Consider the following 27,837-nt stretch of genomic DNA (forward strand, 5'->3'; position numbering starts at 1 on the left):
TTTCATATCAAGGTCCATTATTTATTCGGCATTTGAGCCACGGATTCACCATTTGATGAGATTTAGTGAGTCTCAGTCAGACCCAAGACTTTGTCGTTTGATGAGATTTTGTCCACAATTCCATGCTGTATTGATGTTGGTAGGCCTACCATATGAGAGATAACTAACAGGCAAAACGTCAATCCAAAATAACAATTCTTTAATTAAGTAGGCCTAATGCAGATGTTTAACAATGATTTAACTGAGAGCGTATACGGGTCCATTTGGTTTAATTCACACTCTCAAGAGTTAAAGATCTACCTAAATAAGGGTCCATTTGGTTACCAACTCTCCATCATTTAGCTGGGGACCACCTGGAACCCCCCTCAACGGCCACTGGTGGTCCCCGGACCACCAGCCACCTGGACCACCAACGGAGGGAAAGGGGATTGGCTAGAATAGATCAATGGTTCCCAAACGTTTTAGCTCAAGACCCAAAAGAGAAATTAGACGGTACCCAAACTAGAGCAAATAGCCGATCTACAAGTTCACAAGCAACACTTTGCGCGGGGTTGTGAGCTTATAGATCGGCTATTTTTCACTGTTCATTTGTTTTCTAATTTATGGAATTTCCTTGTTTTTGTATACATGAAATTATTTTGAAAAATCATTGATTTTTTTAAATTCATGAACATTTTATTATCATTATTTTGTATGTTTTGAAATTTACGCGTGACCCATAAAAATGTGTCCTTGACCCTCAAATGGGTCCCGGACCACTGGTTGAGAACCACTGGCGTAGGCTATAGATGGTGTTAGGTAGAAGAGTGATGAGGAGCTCTCGTTTCCCATTTGAACAACTGAGTGCCTTCACCGCCACCAGCAGCAGCCCCGCGGACCCCCTGCTCATCAATATGCGGACAGCTCCCGCGAATGGAAGACAAGCAGAAATAAAGGACAACTAGAGCTATTCAAATAACAAGGGCTGATGACAAAATAGCTGATCTACAAGCTCACAACGTCTCACATTTGACATTATCTGACTGATCCCAGCAGGTGACTTTTTTTTCTCAATGGATTATTAGGCTACTCTGATTTACAAACCGTCCGGATCGAGGATCGTCTTGACGGTTGTTTTTTTCCTCTCCTTTTACCCCTTTTCTCGTTGATTTGTATTTTTTTTTTTATGTAAACAACGATCGAAGGCAAAGGGAATGTTGGCTATGATGCGGAGAGCGCGTCAATTTCGCGCGCTGTCTGCGCTGGTTATCGGTTCGATTGTCTGTTGCGCGAAAAGGTGAGTTGTGTTTTTTGGCTGATCAACCAAAAAAAGGTGCGACTGGGATGGTTTGTTTTTGAAGATTTTTGACGTGAGATTTGGGTTGTTGTCATTGTCATTTCAGCGTCAATGAACCGGGGAATATGTCTTTTGTGAAGGAGACGGTGGATAAACTACTGAAGGGCTATGATATTCGACTACGGCCGGACTTTGGAGGTATGTAGCAGGGGTCTTCAACGTTTTTCAGGCCAATAAGGACCCCTGGCTGAGAGAGAGATGAAGCAGGGACCCCCCATATTGTATAGAACTGTGTTGCAGATTAAACTTTTTCTTAGATTTCATAGATAGTTGGATTTAAGCTAATGTGTATCAGACCTTTTAAACCTTCAATATTTAGTCAACTTGGCCGTTGGCTCTGTACTTGGTCATCTCTTTTTTCCCTCTACAAAAACTCTCAGAAAATAGCCGATCTACAAGCTTGTAGATCTGCTATTTTCGACTAATGTTCCCCATCACACAAAGATTTGGTGGACCCCCTGTTGAAGACCTGTGTAGACCTAATCAGATTAGGTCTACACAGGTCTTCAACAGGGGGTCATGGACCCATAAAACTGCCCCTAACAGCGTGGATGAAGATTAGGCTAATCTTCATCCACGCTGTTAGGGGCAGTTTTATTTTTGGCGCCATCCATTGCGGTGGTCAGGTGAATGCATGGGCCTATGAATAATCATAGGGTACTTGTCTTGCCCCATTCATTCCAGGTGACCCGGTTGCAGTTGGGATGAGCATAGACGTGGCGAGCATAGACATGGTCTCAGAAGTCAATATGGTGAGTAAACTACACCTTCAATGGGGTGCAGTGCAGTGTTTACACAATAATGCATGGAATGGAATCACGTGCACGGGAGCACGCACACACACGCGCGCACGCACACACACACACACACACTTGCTCTTCCTCTCCCTTGTTCTCTCACTGCAATCTCTGCACGCATACACACACACACGCACACACACACACGCACACGCACACACACACACACACACACACACACACTCGCTCTTCCCCTCCCTTCTTCTCTCGCTGCAATCTCTGTCACTTACACACACGCACACGCGAGCGCACACACACACACACATACAGAGGCCCTATACAAATTGATGTTGACACCAGAAATTGGTATTGGTATAGGTAAGCATTGCATTTGTTGGAACAGGGGTCGGCCTGGGGTTCCTCGGTGCATGGGATTCCCCTGGGCTCACCATAGCAGGGGAGCTGGCATTGCAATCAGGACAGGCTTCCCTGTAAATGTTAAAGCGATCAAACTCCAGTCCAGAGTTAGACAGCTGGTTCCCAGCACAAGTCATTGGAGACCTTATATAGGCTACTGCTGGTTTTCAGGACGGTAACAGTGAAAGGTGAATGCAATTAATTGCCTAGAAGAGTATAAAATTAAGGCAGTGATTCTTAAACATTTTAATGTCAAGGACTCCCAGTTTGACATGCACATTAGGCCACGGACCCCTATTTCATATACATTTTTGTTCTCTGGGACCCCAATCTACACAGTAAAATGGGCCCATAAGGGTCCATTTGGTTCCATTTGTACACTCTTGGAGTTACAGACTCGTAAGTGTCCATTTGGTTCCAAACTATCGGTCATTAGCTGGGGACCCCCTGAACCACATTGAGAACAACTGGACTAAAAAGGCTAGTGCATGGTCACAGGTATGTAAACTGGGAAGGCGGGTGTAAACAAAACAATGGTGCAAGCTTTGGATGTCCCCAGGGCATTCATCTTCACCCAGTTACTAACTGATGGCAACATAGGCCTAAATGTTTAACATATCTTGTGAAATGCATATAAAACACGGTTAGTCTACGTTTGATTGGTTCTCCAAGGAACTGCATGATCAGTAAAACCCTGAGTGGACTGGCCAGTGAAAACCCTTTATATTTTTTATGATGGCATATTCCTTTAGTTACAGTGACATCTTTCTCTAATACGTGTGAATAGGGGAAGGGCCTCGACATCACGTGAGCGTGTTGACGGTGCAAACAAAGGTGCTTCTTGTGTCAATTTGGCTCATTTTCGTGGCTCCGGAGCTTGATAAGTGAATATTAGGAGGTCCTGTATCCATTTTTCATAAGATGGTGGTTGTTGCAGGTTCCTGCACTATGATACCTAACCATAGTTTTGCACCGGAACAGAAAAGGATGCAATGCTGATATAATGCTGTGTTGTTTGTTTGCACCTCCAAGACCATGGTGGATTTTGCCACAGCCTCAAATACTGTGTATAAAGAATGATTCAGTTGTGTCTCACAGAGGTCAAAGTGTTGATGGATTTCCATTCTGAGATTATTTCACTGATCAGTTCCGCCTCCCTGATTGAAGGGAATCTGTGAAATCAGCGGATCTCACTAATCAGTTCTAGAGACATTTGACTTTTTTGATGACATTGGTGTACCATGCGTAATGATTTTTATTTATTTATTATTAAATATGTCAAAATCTAATTGATTAGAATATAAATATGACTATTTTTTAACAAAATATGGTTCAAAACATCTGTAATCGGTGGTCGAGGACTCTCCAAATTCAGGATCGAGATCAGACCCAAATACTGGCATCAGTTAGGCTGTAATCACTTCCTCCTCTCTGATTTCACGCCACACCATGTTGATTTCACTAATCGGTTCCTCCTCTGTCATTGAAGGCAATCAGTGAAATCAGCTGATGACGTAGTGTTTGGTTGAAAAGAAACCCTGAATGTACTTTGACTTTCCGCTGGTATTGTCCATCTGCCTGGCACATAACATGACATTTTCCTGGCACTGTAACATTGTTAGTGTTAATTTAACTCTGATTTGGGCAAATGCAATGTCGGCGCTATAACACCAACCCTAACCCTAACCCCACCAAATCCTAACCCCAAGCCTAATCCTAAACTGAGGGAACATAGGGCTGAGGGAACATAGGCATGACATTATACCCATACTTATACTTACTGTATACCCATTCGAGTTAGCTAGTAGCTACTAAGGAAACAGCTGTGAGCGACAAAAGACGACAGCAGGTATCAAGCTGAGCATCTATGTAAATAATATCATCTAAATAACATACATCGCATCTGTGAACAAACAAACATACATCTATGTAAATAACTAGGATCTATCTAATTATGCAAAACATGCAGACAATGAAACAAGGAGAATGCTCATGGAGTCTAAAGTGGTGAGTTTCCAGATTGGTGAGTGACTCATTCAGGCAGACATTAGTTAATCGACTCATTAGATACCGTAATTATGTAATCAAGAGCATGGAAACACTTAATGCGCTTTAGATCCGCCCAAGCACGCTTACTTTAAAAAAGGTGAATCGTGGAAGTCAGCCCTTTGTATCTCTTCTTTATTTAGATGGGATTAGAAACGCAGGAGGGAGACAGTGGAAGGAGGACACAGTGAGATTCAACCCTGTAGTAGGACATTTAGCCTGCATGCAGGTCTATGGATCTAATAGGTGGACCATAGAATATTAAATTCAGCTAATTGATAAACCATCAACAAGAAGTCAAATTCCCATTTATGAATGTCATGATCTAGGGGTAACCGGAACGCTCGCCCCAAAAAACACTCGCCCCCATTTTTTTCGGACCGCTCAACCCCAGCAGTTCTTGTATTCTTGTATTAGCTTTGCTGAGGTTAAGGTTAGGAATACCTTTAGGGTTAGGCATAGTTATACTGAGGTTAAGTCAAGGAATAAGGTTAGGTTTAGGCATAGTTATACTGAGGTTACGTTTGGGAATAAGGTTAGGTTTACGCATAGTTATACTGAGGTTAAGTCAAGGAATAAGGTTAGGTTTAGGCATAGTTTTACTGCGGTTACGTTTGGGAATAAGGTTAGGTTTACGCATAGTTTTACTGAGGTTACATTTAGAAATACCTGGTGGCGACCGTTCCGAGGTTGCCGGATTTGCATTAGCATTAGCAGCCTAGGTGCCCGGACCGCTACGCCAGCCGTCCGGGCCGGGGCGAGCGATCTTTCATGGAAGTTGGTTGACTTCTTCATATTGAGCATTCATGAGTGGATTCAGTGGTTTGTGTGGTAAATACCATTAGCCTGTGGTTCCATAACCATGAGTGTTTCCTTGCGATTGCTCAGGATGGCTATTTTGCCTCAGGACTGAGTTACTGTCATTGTAACACTTATAACAGATGCCTCCTATACAGATGCTGACAGCTGCAATTGAGTCAACCGTCTTCATTATCTCTATGCCAGAGAGAGAAGTAGACTCTAGCCAGTGCTAGAGTCTACTGTTGGGCCCATGGTTGTAGAATTTTAAGCAGTTTCTGTAACAAGATGGTGTTTTACGGGATGGATTTGTTAGCCCCACGCCCAACCATCCAAACCTAGATGGCCAGGTGCTGCTTTCTGTCCAGCCTCCAGAAGCCTTTCCGGCTTGGTTAAACATGCTGGGGGTATGAATGAACCCGCACCGGTATAGCCTTCAGAGTAGGGCTGGGGCGATATGACTTCAAATCAATATCACGATTATATAAAACTTTTGCCTCGATTACGATTAATGATCGGCGATTTTCACTCTATTTTGCATGCCACCATGGTGTAAAGAAGTATAATACGTTGCTGTGTGGTTTGACACATTGATTTAGTTGGTTGTATTAAAAAAAACTATTCGCATTTTTTCATGTCAATTCGTTGATGTAAGAACATTTAAAACATTCTCACAAAAAACCCTGCGTCTCCATTATTCTATTGACTTACATTCGCGAGATTAAGTCGGTTTGACTCGTTTAGATGTTCCACATTCCGGTTTCGATGTATTTCCGGTTAATTGCCAAGCCTTACTGTACCGTGCATCACAAGCCTCCCACACAAGGTATAGCAGACTATTAATACTTTTACTCAAAGAGCCTCCATAGGCCACTGCCACTGTAGATTCAAGCATCATGACTATCAGTGCATGTGAAGACCGCCGGTGTCTTTACACAAGGTGTTGAGCGCTATCCATCCAGTGCCCCCGAACCAGCGTCATTTTGGTTCTGTTTTTGTCACCGGGTGTTTAACCTTTTAAGACCGGGATCGCATCCGTGTCATTTTAGATTTCTTTGGCTATTCAAAAATAGCAGATATACAAGCTCATAGCGCGGCACAGAGCACTGTTTTTTGAAAAATCATGAAAATGTGTGCAAATCTTTGAATATATATTTTTTTAAGCGAACATTTGTAACTCAAATGGTTGCTTCTGGGGGATTCTACAAATCTTCTTCAAGTCTTCTAAATCCTAAATCCTAGTTTTTTGTTGCTTTAATCAGTGGTTCTCAATCCTTTTCATGTCAAGGACCCCCAAAATGATATGTATTTGGCCACGGACCCCCATCTCAAAATATGTTGTTCCAGGGACCCCCCAGAAGCAAAGATTTGAGTTACAAATGTTCGCTTAAAAAAATATTTATATTCAAAGATTTGCACAAATGTTCAAGATATTTCCAAAATAGCAGATCTACAAGCTCATAGCGCGGCACTCTGTGCTTGTAGATCTGCTATTTTTGAATAGCCAAAGTATGAAATAACGGTTAAAGTGGTTACACAGATGCGTTCCCGGTCTTAATGGCTTAATAGATGGTTTTCACCCTGTGTAATAATAATATTCAGGGAGCGTAGAGTTGTAGGAAGTGATGCCTCCCCTCCTCCTGTGAATGTGGAAGCAGTAGCACAGCATCATCTGTCTCCCCACTGAGCTGCCCCCACAACCAAACACTTCTGTTCCTCAAGTACTATAATATGCACCACAGGAGGGTCCTGAAGTTACAGTATGTACCCCTGCATATTACCACCCTCTCTTCCTGATGCGTGCGTGGGTGGGTGACTGGGGTGCAATGTGTGTGTGTGTGTGTGTGTGTGTGTGTGTGTGTGTGTGTGTGTGTGTGTGTGTGTGTGTGTGTGTGTGTGTGTGTGTGTGTGTGTGTGTGTGCGCGCAGTGGTGTAAAGTAACTAAGTACCTTTACTTAAGTAAAATCTTTAGGTCTTTTTGACTTTACTGGAGTATTTCCAGTTTTCAATATTTTTACTTCTACTCCACTATCTCAGAGGCAAATGTTGTACTTTTACTCCACTGCAATTATTTGAAAACTTCAGTTACTATTTACTTTGCAGATATACATTATTATATAAAAAAAAAACATACATTTACCACTTTAGCCATATTGTATACATAGGCTATTTTCAAACATTTTTGGATTTTAACTTTTGGTATTTGTACTTTTACTCAAGTAACATTTTGAACACAGGCCTTTTACTTGTAACAAAGTATTTCTACATTGTGGTATTGTTACGTTTACTTAAAGTAAAATATCCGAGTACTTCTTCCACCACTGTGTGTGTGCGTGCATGTTTGTGTATATGAGAGAGAGAGAGAGAGAGAGAGAGAGAGAGAGAGAGAGAGAGAGTGTGTGAATGAAAGAGAGGCTGCTGTTGTCAGAACCAAATGTTCCGTATCAAGCGTTTATCTGGGGGTGAGGGGCTAGACGGGGCTACGGTTAAGGTTAAGCAGGTTAAGGTTAAGCTATAGCAAGAGTTAAGGTTAGGGGTCAAAGAGCTGTGAATGATCGTACGTCAATGCAATGTCACGGGTGAGATGACATATAGATGTGTGTATTGTGTAGACATTTGTTTTAGGGGGTGTGTAGGGGGTATACAGTGTGGCAATGTGTTGAAGAGATTGAGTGAGAAATGAATGGGAGAAGAGGGTAGCTAAGTGATGCAAAGCAAAACAGAGATGTGGTGAGAGAAAGATAGGGAGAAAATTATGGCAGGTGTAACTAAAGGAACGATAACAAAGTATTAAAGGATACGGCACACGTCATCGAAATGTCCAGCTGAGCACAAGAACCGTGCGTGACATCAAGCGTTGTCACCTGGCACTGGGCCAGGTTAGACATTACAGGAAGCCAGTGGTTTCCAAAGTCGGGTCCACGGGCCGCCAAGGGGTCTGTAACTCAGACCATTTGTACATTCCATTTGTGAGTTAAATTAACACTATGTAAATTTCATTAGGGTTTCCAAAGATTAGAAAGAGATTGTGCCATTTGTACCCTCTCAGAAGTCGTGCAAGGGTCCATTTCCACCCTCTGGTGACCCCCGGATCTGACAGTGAGAAACAGTGCAGTAAGTCATCCTCTCTGCAATCCTTCTACGGCGGCAATGTCCGATCACTCGCCAAGGAAGACGTATTATTTGAGTGGGTTTTTTTCTTCTTTTTTGTAATCACACAAAACACAACAATTCAATATATAATATATCAAATAGCTGGTATGTGTGTGTGTGGGGGGGGGGGTACTAATTAGAGAAATCAGCTGGTGTAATTCTGGGTTTTGGAATGAAATCCTGCACACACTTGGCCCTCCATGACACATGATTGAACACTACTGTTGCAGGGTGGACGTGCTTCTGCACACCTCTCTCTCTCTCTCTCTCTCTCTCTCTCTCTCTCTCTCTCTCTCTCCTCTCTCTCTCTCTCTCTCATCTCTCTCTCTCTCTCTCTCTCTTCTCTCTCCTCTCTTCTCCTCTCTCTCTCTCGTCTCATCTTCTCTCTTCTCTCTCTCCTCTCTCTCTCTCTCATCTCTCTCTCTCTCTCTCTCTCTCTCTCTCATCTCTTCTCTCTCCCCCCCCCCCCATGGCAGCAGCTGTCGAGGTGTCTGTAGAAGACATGCTAATTACCACTGAGTCTTGTTTTCGGCTTGCCAGGGCCCGAATCAAACATGTACGAGGACAACATCAGAGCTGGATATAATAGGTTATGTGTGTGTGTGTGTGTGTGTGTGTGTGTGTGTGTGTGTGTGTGTGTGGTGTGTGTGTGTGTGTGGTGTGCGTGTGCGTGTGTGTCACTGAATGTGTGAGAGAGATCGATGTTCCTGCTATGATCTTGTGACCAGCGCTGTCCCCACAAGAATAGATAACCTGGAAAAGTCACTTGTCAGTTGTGAGAAGTGTCTCCTACAGTAGTTCTCCTTAGGGACCGGGTTATTCTTAGGGTAAGAAAATAAATGAAAGGATGGAGACCAGTACAGTACAGCACACATATATATATGTGTGTGTGTGTGTGTGTGTGTGTGTGTGTGTGTGTGTGTGTGTGTGTGTGTGCGTGTGCGTGTGCGTGTATAATCGTCCAGGCCTCCAGTCGCTGCACGAGGCTATCCAACTGAGGTCAGATAATGAGGGCAGCGATGAGTGCCGGGTTATAATTTACACATCACATGACCCATAGAGTGATTTTATTAACAAAGAGATTAACATTAGTGTCAACCAGGAAGTGCCCAGGGGGGAGAATGCTAGTCCTTTATTTTTTCTCTCTCAGAGGCTCTCTCTCTCTCTCTCTGAGGCAGAGGCTTCAGTCTCACTGGGATTCCCTGACAGTGTGGGGAGGGAGCTGGCTGAGAACGTGGCAGGTCGCTGCTGACCCTGGTGCACGACCTGCTCTGTCAACAAGTCCATGCTCGTCATTTTCTAGGGGTGCAACTAATCAGTCTAATCATTATAGAAACAAATGTTTTTAATAGAATTAATCGATGGGTTGGGCGGTACAAATGCCTTCTAAATCAGTAGTTCTCAAACTTTTCCGTGCCAAGGAACCCCAAAATGATATGTATTTGGCTGCGGACCCCCCATCTGAATTTTTTTTGTGCCAGGGACCCCCAGAAGAGAAGATTGTGTTTAAAGAAATCAAAATTATTAAAACGTTTTCAAACACTGACTTTCAAGATTTTCAAAAATGTTCAAAAATAGCAGATGTACAAGGCTTGCAGCGCGGCACGGAGTGACCCGCTGTGAGCTTGTAGAGCTTTTTTTGTACGTTTTCTGAAAAACTTAAATCTTAGCTAAAATCTAAGATGATACAGATGTTTTCCCGATTTTAATGGGTTAAATAAGTAAGTAAGTAAGAAGCCTTGGGAACCAACGGTTCTCGAGCCATGTGGCTCATAGGTCAGGAGCCTATATCCTGTTTCCTTAGCGTGAGGCAGCAGCTTGATGTACAAGTATACCCCCCTGGACATGACACTAGTACTGTATGTCACAGGGATTTACCCCCCAATCCAACCCTTGATGCCAGGGACTGAACCATGACCATGACCATGACCTCCCAATCTCAGGGCGGTTTACTCTAACCACAAGGCAACTAAGCTGGTTGATTTGCAACAGTTGACCACTTTCAAGGTGAATATAAAAATAGATAATAATCCAAATTTACAAAAACTAGCCCATACCCGGTCGACCCAAGACACCAAGACACCAAGACAGACAGACAGAGGTTACTCCAATTATATAGTAGGATAGCAGAGCTTGCAGATCTGCTACTTTGGGTAGTAGCAGATCATGACATCATTGTATGACAAAGTTTAAAGTAGGGCTTAAGTGGTTAATCTGACTAATTGATTTAGTCAGTTTAAAAAAATCTGATTATTAGATTATAATTTTTCTATATTTGCTGATATATAATAAATAAATAATACAAATATAAATATTTTTTAAACGTGCTTCTCAATTAATCAATTTTATCGAAAATGTAATCGATAGAATAATCGCCAAGAAAACAATCAATAGTTACAGCCCTAGTGTTTTCAGTTGGTGTCCTTTGCACCCAAGTAAACCTCAAAACTTTTTAATACCTCTCCGAGTGGATCAGATTAGAATTTTCGGTGTTAAAGATATTATTTGATTAATCAAACTTATATTATACTTACTTATATTTCTTATTGACACAATGTTTGCTGAGATGAATCTATGATCACAGTCTTAGATCAGATATCAAAGTGATCCCAATGCTGTTTTTTGTTTTTGTTTTGAACTACGCAAAATCCAAAGGTTTTGAATTCTTGGGCCCTGGGGATTGGTTAACTATCATATCACTACTTGCACGGATACAGCAGCTGACCCAATCAGCACAAGCTTATCACCCTGTCGGTCCTTTCATCACCTTCCCACTGTTGGTGTTGGCCTATCACCTTTTATCACCTTCTCACTGCTGGCCTATCACCTTTTATCATCTTCTCACTGCTGGCCTATCACCTTTTTATCACCTTCTCAACGCTGGCCTATCACCTGTAATGTGAAAAACATTGCATTAATGATCCACTCCACCACAAATCCTGTTACATGATTAATGTGTTCTTTGAAGCTTCACCAAGAAAACACAAGATTTCTTGCACTCTGCACATCTCTAAAGCAATAATTATGTTGTTTTACAATCAAAATCAGTTTTTCAGATGAGCACTTCACTGAAAATTGGTTTGACTCGGGGCACACTAACAGAGGGTGTGAATGATGTCAGACAATCAAAGCCTCATCAAAGACAAACATAAACACCTGCTATGCATGCATATTAAGCCACTCAGCCTCTGATTGGAGTCCAACGTTGGACAGCCACATATCAAGTGTGAGTGATTCAGTTGTGCCCTGAGTCAATCCAGTTTTCAGTGAGTGCTCATCAGAATTTGTTCGGATACATATAATAGTTTTTTTTATGGTTCAAAAACATATTAACCACACAAAAACATGATTTTTGGTGGAGTGGGTCTCCACTTTAACTGGACTCCTATTATACTAGGCCCCGGCCCTCCTCTTTTCCCTCTACACCAAATCTCTTCGCCCGTAGAATAGAGACACTAGGTGGCTTTATGTGGCTAAATGTTTGTACATTGTGGCTGGAGTCCCTCATATGACGCAGTATTATTATGAACACACACTATCCTGTAGAGACTGTGCACCGAGAGACTATCACATGGGGACAATGGGAGTTTCCTTGCCACCAGTCGCCAAGGGCCTTCTCATCGGGGAACTGTTGGGTCTCTGTAAATCAAGGTGACCTGCTCTATATGTAACAGGGCTGCAACTATCCATCATTTTCTTAGCGATTATTCTATCGATTCCTTTTTTAGTTCATAGAATAATCGACAATTTATACTTCGGCACACAATGGTATAGTGAAAATAACAGATTGGCTATTTTCACTACTTTTGGATTTATTAGCATTTTCTGGGAAACTTTTCGTCTATGATGACATGCCCAAAAGTGATTGATTATAAACAATAAACCTTTTTCTTAGTCTGATACATACATACATACATACATACATACATACATACATACATACATACATACATACATACATACATACATACATACATACATACATACATACATACATACATACATACATACATACATATTAGGACAGTTGCAGTCCTAATATGTAAAGTGTCATGGGATCACTTTGGCTATAAACGGACTAAAATGGTCTTAATGTTAGGCATGTATGTGTCTGCAACAGACTGAGTTGAACTAGTCATCCATTACTCCCACAGATGTATGTGGGTGTTGGGGGAGAGAGAGAGAGAGAGAGAGAGAGAGAGAGAGGAGAGAGAGAGAGAGAGAGAGAGAGAGAGGGAATTATCTGTCATGCTTCTTTCACACTCCAACATTCCTGCTGTCTTTTGCAATTTAAGAAGATAACAAAATCAATTGTGCATTGATGACCAAACGATATAAGCGTATGTGTGACCGCAACAAAAATACACTTTTGAAACTGAAGGTTTTAAAATGTATCTAATGACTAATCAGGGTTACTCATTATTTCTTTGACTATACTGAAAATGAGTGAGGCGCTTAATGGCGTGAAACCTTATTCTTCTGCCGAGCACATTAAACAAGTTGACCACGGGTGGCAAGTTTAGCATCTGAAGCTGTTTACAAAACATTCTCTGGTCGTCTCAACTCTGGGCCCCAGAAATGTCATATTCGATCCTGCTAACAATGTCCACACATGCATCCTTCATGAGACAACATTTGTCTTCATGTTCAGTTCCCTGTCTTGCCACTGTACTCATATTATACGGTATCATCATCATAATTATCTTATATGTAGGTCCCCAGCAATGAAAAAGCTTTGTCTTTCTTGGGTTGCGTTTTTTGTGTTTCTCTCTCTCTCCCTCTCTCTCTCTCTAACTGTGTGTGTGCTGCGAGTGTGGATGGATGAATACACCCTCATATCTTTTATCCGGTATCCGGCTTCCTGCCTGATGGAATGTAATTGGCCCCAGGAGATAGTATGCAGGAGGATGAAGTGATCAGCGCTGAGATGTAGATGGAGCAGAGCGGGCTATACCTTCTGGCGTGCTGTCGCACCCCGCCAACTTACCACTTAGAGGGCTGCGGGTTCTACGAAGGGCTATACTATGCAGCCTCTGGAAATTCTACTTCTATGTCGTTTACACAGCTTCTTTTTTATTGCTGCGGTCGCTGTTGCATGATAATGGCTTTGCACCAGGTGCTGCTAACGCATGTTGTTGTGTTGCAGCACTGCCAACCGCGTTGGCCTGCCGGTGAATGTGATAGTTGACAGTCTTCAATCCAATCTCACTGTATATAGAGGTTTGGGGGGTGTTTACGTACAGTATGTGACATGGTATATATTTTCCCTATTCAAACATTTGTTGATGAATACATTTTATGTATTTGTTTAACCCATTGAGACCTGAAGCCTATTCTACAAATGTCTTCTAAATCCCAACAGTTTTCTGAAAAAACATATGTTTCTATATCAGTGGTTCTCAAACATTTTCATGTCAAGGACCCTAAAAAATTATATGTATTTGGCCGCCGACCCCATCTCAAAATGTTTTGTTCCAGGGACCACCAGAAGCAAAGATTTTAGTTAAAAACGCTTTAAAACTATATATATTCAAAGATTTGCACACATTTTCAAGATTTTTCAAAAATAGCAGATCTACAAGCTCGTAGCGCGGCACTCGGTGTATATATCAAACACTGTATGTGATTGATATATACAAACACATACAGTATACCTTATATATGGCTGTAAGGTCGTAATGTTGTGTTGTGATGTGGTCAGCTGGTTGGCCTATCTGTCCATTCCCGACACTTTGATCCCAAAAAAGATATCTCAGGGGGTGCCTTGGTAGCTAAGCCAGTTATTGCACACGCCATATGGTCCTTGTGAGAGCGAAGACCCGTTAGAATCCGACCCCGTGCAGTCGCGCTTCTCATAAATGTCACACTTGGCCCGGGCAGCAGAAATCAAATCAAGCAAGATGCGAGCTTTACCCCTTCTGTCCTGTTTTGATGTAGGTTTTGATGTATGTTTTTATTTGATTTATTTGATCGCCAGTGGGTGTAAGGAGAAGCACGTCCTCTAGGGGCCGCTATAGTAGATTGAAACAGCTGGCCAATTAAGAGTCACTGCTGTGTTAACCACTTAAACCCATTAAGACCTGGAACGCATCTGTGTAATTTTTTTATTTGAGCTAAAAAGCATTGTTTTACACTTTGGCTATTCAAAAATAGCAGATATACAAGCTCAGAGTGCCGCGCTATGAGCTTGTAGATCTGCTATTTTTGAAAAATCGTGAAAATGTGTGCAAATCTTTGAATATATTTATTCTTTTAAAGCTTCTGGGGGTCCCGGGCCTGGAACAACATATTTTGAGATGGGGTCTGCAGCCAAATACATCATTTTGGGGGTCCTTGACATGAAAAAGTTTGAGCACCACTGATATAGAAACATACGTTTTTCAGAATACTTTGGGGGTTTAGAAGACATTTGTAGAATCGGCTTCAGGTCTGAATGGGTTAAACCCAGTCTTTACTTAGAAAATTGGACATGAGTTGCCTCCGTAGTTTTTGCACCTCTACACCAAATATGTACACCAAAAAAATCACAGATCTACAAGCTCACAATGCGTCGCAAGCCACGAACAGGGATGCTATAGGGGTCAAGTGGTTTAAGAGAAGATTGATGGCTGAGCCGCTTCAATAGTGGGCTGGGCTGCTGCGGTGCTTTTTGTCATTATGCAGTTGTAGTGCAACCCACTACACGGTCGCTTAACATGCATTTGAGTAAATACTGGACACGGAGGGAAACTCCGAGGGAGACTTACAGCTTGATAGAACACTTGACACCAGGAGAGACAGTCTCGTCACATCACATCACAATCCATGTGTATTGGTAAAGAAAGGCACCAAAGCACATTCAGGTGACCTTCCTGTGCCGTCCTATTGTGTCCAATTTCAAGAGCGTCTCGCAAGATTTGACTGAATCAATGTTGATTCTTATCATGTTGATTCTTGATTCTTAAGAGAGAGGGAGAGAGAGAGAGAAACGCACGCATGCACGCACACAACAATAGCGCCTATCTTTTCCAGGAATGAATGAATGGTGTTTGCAACCTATCAGCTTCTTACCATCTATCTTCTATTTCATCACGGTCTGCCCTTGCGTACCTGGCCGTCGGCCCCTCGGGGACCTCCCACACAAAAGGCCCTTGGAACCTGTTTATACCTATCAGCCCTTCCTCTGTCACCTCAGTTTTCTCTGATATTTTACTACTTAGTACTTTGAGCTACATTCTGTGTATGAAAGGCGCCGCTCAAGTGAAGTTTGCATGGATTATTATTTGACACAAAGCTGGGGTTTTTCTTTTTGAAAAATGGTTTTCAAGCGCACATTTTGGAGCTTAAGGACAAAACGGTGGCTCATAAAAGATTTTTATAAGCTGGCCCTACTTAAACCATCATTAAACCTCATTAACCAACCAGGTTCCCCCAGGGGTCTGTAATGGGCTTCTTTCCCTCTATACCAAAACTATTCGCCTAGCTGATCTACAACCTTGTTGATTGGCTATTTTCGTGACTATGTTTTCGACATGCCTAGAAAAGGTTCATGTGGTTATAACTGTAACTATTCCACATGTCTGATTCCCTGCCGAAGTGTGAGACATGCCTCCCTCTACTTTTCTAAATAAATCAGTGTAAAAATTTAATTAAAAAATAAATCCTTAAAAAACGAAGAAAAATTACTCACATTACTACAATGCAGCAATGAACAGATTGATAATTGTGTATGCTTTCCCGTGTGACTTCAATCCCCATCCGAGGCAAGTAAACAAATCTAATAGCCTATAACGGTACTGTTCTCTGCAAGGAGAAATTCTATTTGATTTCTACAATAATGATTGTGTGTCTTTCCTCCCTCATTTCTCGTTATTAGGCAATACATCATAAACGATTAGATATCCAGGGAAGGCTTTTGCAATACGCTGCAAACTCCTGAGCGTCAATTTAACTCAGACAATGTCCAAACAGACCTGTAAGGGACCATTTTCACACTCTAGGAGTCCAAATAACACTCGGTATATTGCAGTGTGCTATATTGTACACTGAACACCGCTGCCGTGATTTGCAGGAACGAGTAGCCCTGCTTCGATTCAATCACCTCCCCTCTATTTGCTCTCAATAAGGGACCATGCTATTTTTACCCATTCTGTGCGGATAAGGGCTCTCTCACAGAGGGATTCCCCCCCGCTCCCTGCCACACTGCAGTGTGGAGCTATACCGCCACGGGCCTGTCCCGGGGGGAGCGCCGAAATTACATTGAAGTGACTCAAATTGCTTCATGGCGTGGGTTCATAAGCAGTACACAGTGAGTACACATTGTATCGATGAACCCCCCCCTCCAAACACCCAACAGTCCCACGCACTCCCCATTTTTATACCCCAGCAATGTTATGCCAAACTAACTAACAAGGCTGTAATCATTTATTTTTCATCGCCACTGGTGCGCAGAGACCTCTTTGATATGATTTGCACCAGTTATGAGGATTGGGTGAATTAGAAAGGAAAGGAGAAGTAGAAGAAAAAAAAACTGGTTTTGTTTTGAAAAGCGTCAGAGATTGGATCTGAGCAAAGATATTTTCCAGGTCATAACGACATTCTTCCATGCACGTTATGCTGTTCTGTTCAATTCAAGTCTAATGCAATATTCTATTCTATTTTTCACTTTAAAATACACATACACATACTGTTTCTGTTACTGTGTTTGATTCTCTCTCTCTCTCTCTCTCTCTCTTAGACACACACACACACACACACACACACACACACACACACGCACGCATGCACGCACGCACGCACACACACCCATAGCTGGCTGATAGTAAACGACAGCGGCATATGCGAGCGAGAGAGAGAACATATGCCACATGACAAACATGCTAGCAGGGCATTTCCTAGATGCTGGAGGTATTACTTAACACCGCAGGTGGTAAAGATACCATCACACACACTGACAACGAGAGAGAGAATAATAATACCCACTCATTTTCATCAAGCGATATGAAAGTATACATGTAGGTGTAAGAACGAGAGAACAAGAGAGACGAGAGATATGACTGGATTCTGACAAACTCTAAGTGAATATTACTGACCTATGATTGACCAGTGTAGGGTTGGATTTGCTGGTCCCCGCTCTGTCTTTCATCTCTTTTTCTTATTTAATAGAACCCCGGACCAGCCTATTCACTTGAACGATGGGGGCTCATTTTGTGTCATCACGAAGGCGTTGTTGACCCAAATCAACCGGCAAATTGTTCTGCAGCGCCTGCCCTCCTATCAACGCACTATAGAATGCATAGAATGCAGTGTTCTAGAATTGTGTATACATTGGGAATTTGCATATTGTGCGAAAGGCAGAAGTTGTCAATAATTCATGGCCTACAGTATATCCAACACCCCCTTAAAGTATGAATAAAATAAAAACACATAGAGAAGTCCCGCAGCCCGACGACGCCCGGTGCAACGCAGGGCCAGCAGCGCGAGCCTCCACCTCATCAGGAATTCATTTTGATTGTCCGCATGCAAGATTGATGAGATATCCGTTGGCTCCGTGTTGGTACAGCGAGCCTCAGTCGACACAGCTGATGTGAATCATTTATGCCCCCCCCCCTCTCTAGGTGTGTTATTATCCCACCCCACCACCCGCTGGTAACATAGCCGCGGGACATAGAGGAACCCCAGAGCTAATCTGTTTGACGTCATCACTGACCGAACTGAGAGAATACTGGACAGAGAGAAATAAGCAACGAGGTCTGTGTGAAAACAAGCCCCAAAGAAGAGACTATACACTACAGTATACTGTAGGCCACATGAGCACTTTAAACATATACATTGGCTATTTGAAAATAGCTGATCTACAAGCTCACCACGTGCCGCGATGCGACGCGTCGTGAGCTTGTAGATTGGCTTTTTTTTTTTTTTTCCCTGGTACAAAATATTTTACAGATGGGAGTCGGTGGACAAATACATATTAATTTGGGGGGTCCTTGACATGAAAATGTTTGAGAACCACTGGTTTAAACGACATTTAGGAAGCAAGCCCCAAATAAGAAACTACACTTTAGAAACAAGCCCAAAAAAATGTCAACCCGCAACTAGTACCAATATTTACAAGCGACTTTACAGGAAAAACAAGCCCAAGCGGACAGTTGAAACTGGGGGCTAGGAGAGGAGAGGAGAGGAGAGGAGAGGAGAGGAGAGGAGAGGGACCGATTGAGAAGCTGCCAGGGGAATTGGACAGACAGAAGGCGAGAAGCAGAGAAGACAGACACATGGATCAGTGGTTGGGGGTCATGGCATGGTCATGAAAGAGAGAAAGACAACAGGGAGAGAGAGAGAGAGAGAGAGAGAGAGAGAGAGAGAGAGAGAGAGAGAGAGAGAGAGAGAGAGAGAGAGAGAGAGAGAGAGAGAGAGAGAGAGAGAGAGATGGGGTGAGGAGGGGGGGGGACTGGTTGGTTGACAAGCAGCTTGATGGGGTCAAGATAATGCACTGCCACAGAGCTGGGTCATTTGGATTGATTGGCTCTGAGGGAGCTCTTCCCATTTCAGTGCAATCACTTTCTTCTTAATGCCAATTAATTTCCCACATGCTGTGAGCAATCCATAGTGGTTGGTCAACGGGATTGAGACTGATGGTATTTTCTTGTTTATTTTTGTATCTAGTGGAGGCACCCTGAAAACGACTGTATTTTCCTAGTGTCCCTCTCTTTGAGTGTCTGTCAAATGTTATTGTACAGTATGTGTAAGTCTTAGGGTTACAGTATAACACAGATTTTAGTTTTTAAATCTTTTTAAAATCTTTTTTAGAGATGATAAACATTGTTGGTGTTTGATAATATGTGGTCGATGTTGATCTACAGTGTATTGGCGTTTTCACAGATATAAATACGAATATTTGGTCCAGTGGGACAATCAGCAGGAAGAAGGAGAGAGACTTGGGGACCACATTAATTATCACAATTTCCTTTTTACTGTACGCTGCTACCTTTGGGGAAATTCTTAAACAAAAAACACTAAATACATGAGGTTTTCAATTAATGACTGCAAACCGTCTCGAGAGGGGAAAATTATGATAAATTATGCTGAGCATGCAGCAATGAGACCACGACATTAGATCATAATCATAATGTTGGATGATATATCGTTTTAATAATTAGAGTCGTGTCAGACCCCGACCTCCCTCGTTAGTCGGTGCTTTGACCTTGGGGGCCGCGGGCTCCAGTAATGTCCAAGGTCACCTGGTCTCTGCTGCCACCATATTAATGGTACCATGCCATGTTGTTTTCCCCTCCTCGCTGTGACGCCAGTCTGTGTGCCGCGCTGGCCAAGGTCTTTCCCCGTTCACATAACTGTGTGCCATCTTCTAGACCATGGGTCTTCAACAGGGGGTCCGGGACCCCTAGGGGGTCCTCAGAGTTACTGTTTGTGTGATAGGAACCTTTTTTATTTTACATTAACCACTTGAACCTTAGCATCCCTATTCTGAGAGGAACATTAGACGAAAATAGCCGATCTACAAGGTCACAACGCCTCGCAGCGTGAGGCGTTGTGACCTTGTAGGTGGATGTAGATGTAGATGGAAAAAAGAGCAGACCAAGTACGGAGCCAAAAGGTCAATTTTACTTAAGTATTTAGGGTTTAAGTGGTTAAATGTCTGAACATTCATTCATGGATTACACAAATCCAACATAATAATAGAAAAGATAATGTGTAAACAATTAAACACAAAACTTTACACAACACTGATGACAAAACAGCTGTGCAGTCAAACATGAAAAAAAAAAATCTATGAAAAAGTTTAATCTGTAAGTAATATAAGTGGTGGTTCATCTCTCTCTCAGCTAATTGGCTAATTATTGGCCTGAAAATCGTTGAAGAACCCTGTTCTAGACAGGGGAAAACACAGTATTTGGAACTTGTATATTATGGAAAAAAGATTGGTATAGGTTGGATTGGTTGGATACCTTGAATGGAGCATCGCGATATAGTTCAGGAGTCACAGCAGTCAGGCTGTTCCCCACGCTCAGTCACCCACCGATCTCGTTCGCTAACAAGCTAACTCACACGCCCTCAATCCTAATGGTTCCTTCTAGGCGGCGCATTTTAAGCAGTTCACTCTTCTCTCTACACGCTCAGCATGGGTCACAGCACCTCTTCTGTCAGCTTGTCAGTGATCAAACTCCCTCCACCTCCTCCAGCCTCCCCCTCGTGGCATTTAGCTCTTCAACTATGTTAGTATGTTAATTGTATGGATTTATGTGGTTGTATGATGTTATATCTGTGTGTCTTAAGTTATGCTCTTGAAGCGTTGTCCATGTAAATATCTCTGTATCTTTAGGCTCTACTTCAGGGGGGGTTTGTGATCTCTGATTCTGTGTCATGCTTGCGCAGATCAATCTGTAGTAGGCGTATCACAGGAGCAGAGTCACACCGCTAAATGTAATGCAATATTATTGCAATACATAGTTTATCTTGACGAAAGGATCTGACTGAATTGTTAGTCTTTACCACATGAACCCTATCGTCCCTAAGAGACGCAATAGATTTGGTGTAGAGGGAAAAAAGTAGTGGACCTAATAGTTTTCACATGTCAACCTATAGTGTAGAGCCCTGGGCCCGGGGACCCCGGTCAATGAATTATATAGGGCAGGGGTCTTCAATGTTTTTCAGCCCAAGGACCCCTTAGCAGAGAGAGAAATGAAGCAGGGACCCCCACTACAAATTGTATACAATTTGTGTTGCAGTTTAAACTTTTTCATAGATTTCATATTTGTTGGATTCATGTTAATGTGTATTTAATCACTTAAACCGTCAATACTTAGTAAACTTGACCTTTCACTCTCTACTTGGTCCGCTCTTTTTCCCTTCTACACTAAACCTCTTTGCCGAAAATAGCCGATCTACAAGCTTGTGAGCTATTTTTGGCTAATGTTCCCCTCAGAATAAGGATACTAGGGTTTTAAAAAAAAGATTTGGCAGCCACCCTGTAATAACTCAGAGGACACCCTAGGGTCCCGGACTCCCTGTTGAAGATCCCTGAGTAGGGTTTTAGTGTCAATGCGCGACAATGCTCCTTGGCTGATTTGTATGCGTGGCAAGGAATAAGAAGAAAAAAGCACTGTGCTTGAGCTTGGCCTGGGAGACTTGAAGCGCCTTCAAGTGCCTCAGGCGCTAAATTAAATATTCATCAAATATCTGACCCTGGCTCTTGGGAGAGGTTCATCACCGGCCTTCAAATGCTAATTGAAGAAATTAATGTGCTGGGAATTTTGAGCTCACAAAATGAAAATGGATGTCGTTGTGTTGCATTTGCGCTGATGGCTTCCGTGGTTTGAGTAGTTATCTGGGAGAGACGAGAAGCCGCACAGCCTTTGTTGAGTAGATTGTAGATCAATACATTGACTTGAGATGCGGAACAGCGTCCGTTCCTCGAGGACACACACGTGAGGTGTAATTTGAGGGGAAATAGAATTAAGGTGCATTAATATGAAATAGTGAACCTAGAGATGGAGATAGATCATAGTCAGGGTTGGATTTGTTTGGGGGCTATGTAGAGGGATCCTCTGTTTTTGATATCCCAGCTCTGATCATAAATCTTTTATTGCCGATGGGGAAATCTGTTTTCTCCTTGCTTCTGGTCAGAGTAAATACATGCCTTTGCTTTTGGGAAATGTAATTGTGTAGAATGTCTGATATGTTAGATAACATCACAATTTTAACCAAAAACAAAAAGGATGTTAATCACATCCCTATTTTGGGAAAATGTGTCAAAAATGTTTATAGCCAATAGCCAATCTGCATGCTCACAATGTGTCGCCATGAGATGCATTGTGGGCTTGTAGATCGGCTATTTTCGCTACGGAGTATATAGGGGCTTAAGTGGTTATAATTATCTACTCTAGACAATCAATGCAAGCAGCCAATGTTGAGAAGCACACGGTCAAATCCCACATCCACAGAGGCTAAATGTCTTGTTTAGCTCCCTCTCCCATCATGTCTTTTTTGCAAAATCAGCCGCTCTCAATGCCATTTCACTCTCGTTGGCATCGCCTCCCCGAGAGGCGTGCGATGAGAACAAAACAACGAGCTTAGTTATGCAACGGCATCAACAGGCGCCAACGTTTCGGGGTATCTGTGCTCATCTCATCTCGGTGGCCATTTTCTTGTCCTTTTTCCTGTTAATCCCGGTTTCATTGGCCTAAGTGTGAAAAAGCCTAAGTGTGAAAAACGCGGCGCCAACAGTCATCTGTACCACCGCCAGTGACAGCCTCGCATGGTCCGCTTCCAGCTCAACACCACAGTGGGAAGAGAGGAGGAGGGGGGGATCATGGCTTGGCCCCGAGAGAGAGATATAGAGAGGAAGGAAGAGGAAGGGCGGGGGGGGGGGGGGGTGTGTGTGTGTGTGTGTGCGCGCGCGTGTGTGGATAGGTCAGCACACAGTCAGACCAAGAAAGAAAGACGGAGAGAGAGATAGAGAGAGAGAGAGCGAGAGCGTGAATGAGCGAGACAGATAAAGAGGGAGGGATGGCAGTGGGACTGTTATTTGGGGTAAGTGGATTATGTGGTGTGGAAGGAAGGCCCTGGGATTCACTTGCGGTTCGACTGCTCCCTTCCCTTTGCTACTCTACCCCACCCTACCGCGTGATAGTGAAATGCAGCGCACCTCAGCCAAGACCCGCCCTGCCGCCTTGCGATTGGCTGAATGCAAAAACGAGAAAACAAGGACTCCGCCCTCAGAGGGGACGGTGGGGGCGTTGTCACATTCTAATACTGCTCAAAACCCTATTCCTTTAACTGGTCTGGTGGTGTGCCTCGCTGAGCATTGGACTGCCAATCCAAGCCCCCGTGAATCGAATCAACCTGCTGGCTCTCTTTTTCCGACAACCGCAGACTATTTTTTTGGGCCAATAAAGTATAGTTTTGGACCGCGACGGAGGTGCACAGTCTCAAGCAAACTTGAGCCACGAGAGGCACCACCGAGTGAGCTAAAGCGAGCGAGTTGCCGTGCCGAACGTTGCGAAGTTTGCTTGAGCCTAATCAGCGCTGTCCGAATTATGTACCGATAGGGACAGAATCGTAAATCATGTTTTGTGAGCGTTTGCCCCAACTGCCAGTGCCGCTCAAAGTGACTACTGGCCAATCACAGCGCATGTTTGTGCTGGAACTGTTCCTACCTAAACTGCTGTATATAGAAGATACTGTGAAGTTGTTTACATAACGTAACATGGCAGCTACTGGGGGAAAAAAAGCTGTCGATGTATATAATATACCAAGCTTTTTTTTTGCTCTTTTTTGCACTCTCTCTTTCTTTTTTCTTTTTTTTTGACGGTTTTGTTGTTATTAATGTTATTGTTATTATTACCTATGCTGTTGCATTGTCTGAAGGAAGCCGATCAAAAATAAGTTTTACTCTTAAGACTTAAGTACCTGTACACAAGATGTACAGATGTACAGATGAACAGTAAGGCACAACCTTCTGTGCCTATATCCGTATGTAACCCGACCGCAGCTCTGAGATGTCGTGTGACTGGCTAGTTTGCTGTCACATCTAGTTGCTGTCGTTTGGGGTTTGATTAGATTTTATATACGTGAGCGCGGCGGAGAGTAAACTCTGCTCTGCGATGTCGCTGTGCTCACTTTCACTTCACATCACTTTCGTGAGAAACGACGAGTCGACCTCCTGGTTGCCACAGCGGTGGATTCCCAGCGGTGGAATGTAAACTAAGTACATTTACTCAAGTTCTGTATTTGGGTATAATTTTTAGGTACTTTACATGATTATTTCCATTTCTGGATCCTTTATACCAGTGGTTCTCAAACGTTTTTGTGCCCCCAAATTGATATGTATTTGGCGACGGACCCCATCTGACAATGTTTTGTGCCAGGGACCCCCAGAAGAGAAGATTTGTGTTAAAAATATATATATATATAAATTATTCAAAATGTTCCAAACATTTCAAAAATAGCAGATGTACAAGCTCGGTACCCCTGGGTGTCCCCGGAGCCCACTTTGAGAATCAAAGCTTTATACTTTTACTCCACACCACCTCAGAGGCAAATATTGTTCTTTTTATGAACAAAAAAGGCTTTTCAAAGAAGTACTGCTTAACTCCCAAATGGTGTGGACTATATAGACTTGCATAGAAAAGAATTCCAAGGCACTCCGTTTTTGATGAAAGGCAAGGCAGCAAATTATGACCAACGCGTATCGACCTAGAAGGTCTTCATCAGCGTCTGTCTCTGTTCTTTTTGTCTGGAAGAGAGGTTTTACTGGAAATGAGGTATAGAGTAAAGGGAATCGAAAGTTGTGCAGAACATTGGGTGCAAATTTACCACCAATTTGTCTCAGTGGGGCTGGGTGAGTCAGCAAGGCCCGGTGCCACATCACTGTTAGGCTTACGCTATACCAGGAAGTGAGAGCAACAGTTCTTCACATAATTTGGCTGTGCTGTGTGAATCAGTGTTGGCTTGCACTCTATTCAGCTAGCGGGATGGTGTGTGATGTCACTTAAAGAAATAAACAGGGTGGATGAGGAAAACAGATGGAAGTTTAGATTATATGATCTATCCATCTATCTCAGTTGCAGCCCCCTCCCTTTGGAACTCACTCCCAGCTCACATCAAAGCCGTCCCCACCCTTGCCCTGTTCAAAACCTCCCTCAAAACACACCTCGTCAGACTCTCATTACCCATTCTAATCCCCCCATTTGCCTTTTTATTTTAATGTTTGTGTTTGCTTAGTTTTTAGCTTTTTAACTATTCTCTTAATAAAGTTGTTTCTTTTATTCTGTCTATGTAAAGCGACTAGCCTACCGAGAAAAGCGTTAAATAAATTGGATGTATTATTATTATCTATGGCTTTCGTCTACATAAGATTATATTCCGACATTTCCCTGCCTGTACCTGTATGGATGAGTGGCAAATCAATTATCTTTTGATTCTTGATTCGCTTGATTCAATTTCAGTCCCTTAATTGTCTTGTTATGTGCAGTGAGGCAGGGGGTTGACTCGGATCTGTTTAATAAACTGTTCCTGGGTCTGTTTGATAATGCCACGTCTCCATTAGTGTCAGCGAGTTAACCTTTTGGAGTTGTGTGATAATCGACTTGTTCCTGTTAACCGGCGCGCTCTGACCCTTCTGGTGTGTTGTCCTCATCAAACATATCAACAAACAATAATCATTTTTTAATTGTATTTCTCTTAACATGCTTGGCTAATATGCGATATGATTGGCTTAATATGCAACATTGTTTTCTCACTCATCAGTAAGCAAACTAACATACAGTATAAGTGGTATTTGCACATTTCCAAAGTTACAATTGAATGACTTTTAAGACCTTTTTAATACCAAATTGTCAAATATTACGTAAGAAAGAGGCAAACATTGTGAAAATAGCCGATCTACAAGCTCGCAGTGCGAGGTGTTGTGTTCTTGTAGTTCGGCTATTTTCACAATATTTATCTGTGGAACCGAGGCAAACTAAATGTAATATGCCTACAATTCCAAGTGCTTGTCAGGGTGGGGGCTCCCCAGTTCAAATCTGATTATGTTGGCGGGTCGCGGCCTGAAAAGTTTGGGAACGCTTGCCCTACATGACAAACGTTTCGGCTATCCAGCCTTAGTCGGTGACGAAGGCTGAATAGCGGAAATGTTCGTCATGTAAGGCGACCTGTTTGTCTGAGTGCGACCCCCTTCGCTTGTTATTGGGAGTTGTGTGATAAGCACACATTTTGTCTCTCTGGGGCCTTGTTGTGAGTCAGCCGGCTCAGTGCCACATCACTGTAGCGTTAGGGAACACTGTATACCAGGAATTGAGAGCAACAGTTATTCACATAATGTGGCTGCGCTGTGTGAAACAGTTGGCCTGAACTCTATACTAGCAGGATGTGCTGTGATGACATAGAAAAAAAGAACTGGGTTGATGAGTAAAATAGTTGAGACATGGAAGTTTAGCTTAAATGTTGTAGGGGCTAGCAACATCTATCTATCTATTCATCCATGACAAAGGACTACATGATACACTTCTCTCTCTCTCTCTCTCGCTCTCTCTCCCCCCCATCAACAAAGATCACAGGTGTCCCTCTCCCTCCCATATCTGACACACACACACAGACCGATGTGTCAGAAAGGCCATACACATAATGACTGACTCATCCCACCGTTCCCACTATCTCTTTAAACTCCTGCCATCTGGTAGGAGGTTCAAGAGCACCGGGGCAACAAGCACCAGCAGGCTGTCCGACAGCTTCTTCCCCCAAACCATCAGAACCCTGAACGCTCGCCATATACTGTCCCCAAAACCAACTAGTAGTGTATCTAAGAGAATAATACATGGGCACTTCAGGAGAGACTACCCAAATAAAATACTGGAGCACTCGACTGGTCTGCACGTATTTATTATTTTGCAGGGTGACTGACGTTTGGATGTTCTTCCTCAGAGTCAAAGGGAACATTTTTGACTCTGAGGAACCAGACCAGTCGAGTGCTCCAGTTTTTTATTTGGGTATACAGTAGTCTCTCTCCTGAAGTACCCATGTTACTATTCTCTCTGATTCAAGTTTTCCCTGTTGAGCACCGACAAGCCCTTCTGCCTTCAACTGGCTGAAGCACCCTGGATCTTTGTATCTAGAACTGTATCTATATTGCACTTTGAATGCATCAGCACTTTTTATCCCACGATTTTTTGTAACCCTATTTTTTACACCCAGTGCCAATTGTCTATGTAATCCTGGGCACTACCTTCCCTCTGCCAACCTAGGGAGGCCAGGGCCGAGCTCATGCCTCCTTCAATGCATGAGAGCCAACTAACCTTCTTGTCACCTGACAGGGGAGAGTTTCCCTGGTTGGACGTAGCGCGTTATTCCAACCAGTTCCCTTCCCCTCCATCAGGCGCCCCGGCTGGCCAGGGGGAGGCAGTATAGTGACCAGGATTACTGCATGTTTTTGTGAGGGTACCTACCCTAGGAGACACGGGGAGAACATGCAAACTCCACACAGAAAGGCCCTTTCGCCAACCCCACCTAGGGTATGGGCACTGATGACGCGGAGGAGAGAACACGCCCCCAGCGTCCCCTGCGGGAATCGAACCCAGGACCTTCTAGCTGTGAGGCGACAGCACTACCGACTGTGCCACCGTGCCCACCTCGTTCTACTTTTTAATGTTTTTAATGCCTTTGCCTCTTCTTAGTGCGTCTGTTGTTTTTAACCCATTAAATCCGGGAACGCATCTGTGTCATTTTACATTTTAGCTATAACCATTACTTTATACTTTGGCTATTCAAAAATAGCAAATATACAAGCTCATAGCGCTATGAGCTTTTAGATCTGCTATTTTAGAAAAATCTTGAAAATGTGTGCAGATCTTTGAATAT

At 43.0% G+C, this 27,837-nt stretch overlaps 1 protein-coding gene across 1 annotated transcript in view; it reads left to right on the top strand.

Annotated features, from left to right (window-relative positions):
* Positions 1–921: 921 nt before the first annotated feature.
* The window catches only part of LOC308080861 (gamma-aminobutyric acid receptor subunit beta-3-like), a 67,476-nt gene continuing 40,560 nt past the window's right edge, over positions 922–27,837 (top strand). Inside the window, exons 1-3 of the mRNA XM_080422909.1 lie at positions 922–1,276; positions 1,383–1,474; positions 2,021–2,088. Coding sequence (XP_080279035.1) covers positions 1,194–1,276; positions 1,383–1,474; positions 2,021–2,088 — 243 coding nt within the window. The 5' untranslated portion in view covers positions 922–1,193. The remainder of the gene's footprint in view (positions 1,277–1,382; positions 1,475–2,020; positions 2,089–27,837) is intronic.

Source organism: Gymnoscopelus braueri (genome assembly GCF_963280865.1).
Source record: "Gymnoscopelus braueri genome assembly, chromosome: 24".
Taxonomy (NCBI): Eukaryota; Metazoa; Chordata; class Actinopteri; order Myctophiformes; family Myctophidae; genus Gymnoscopelus; species Gymnoscopelus braueri.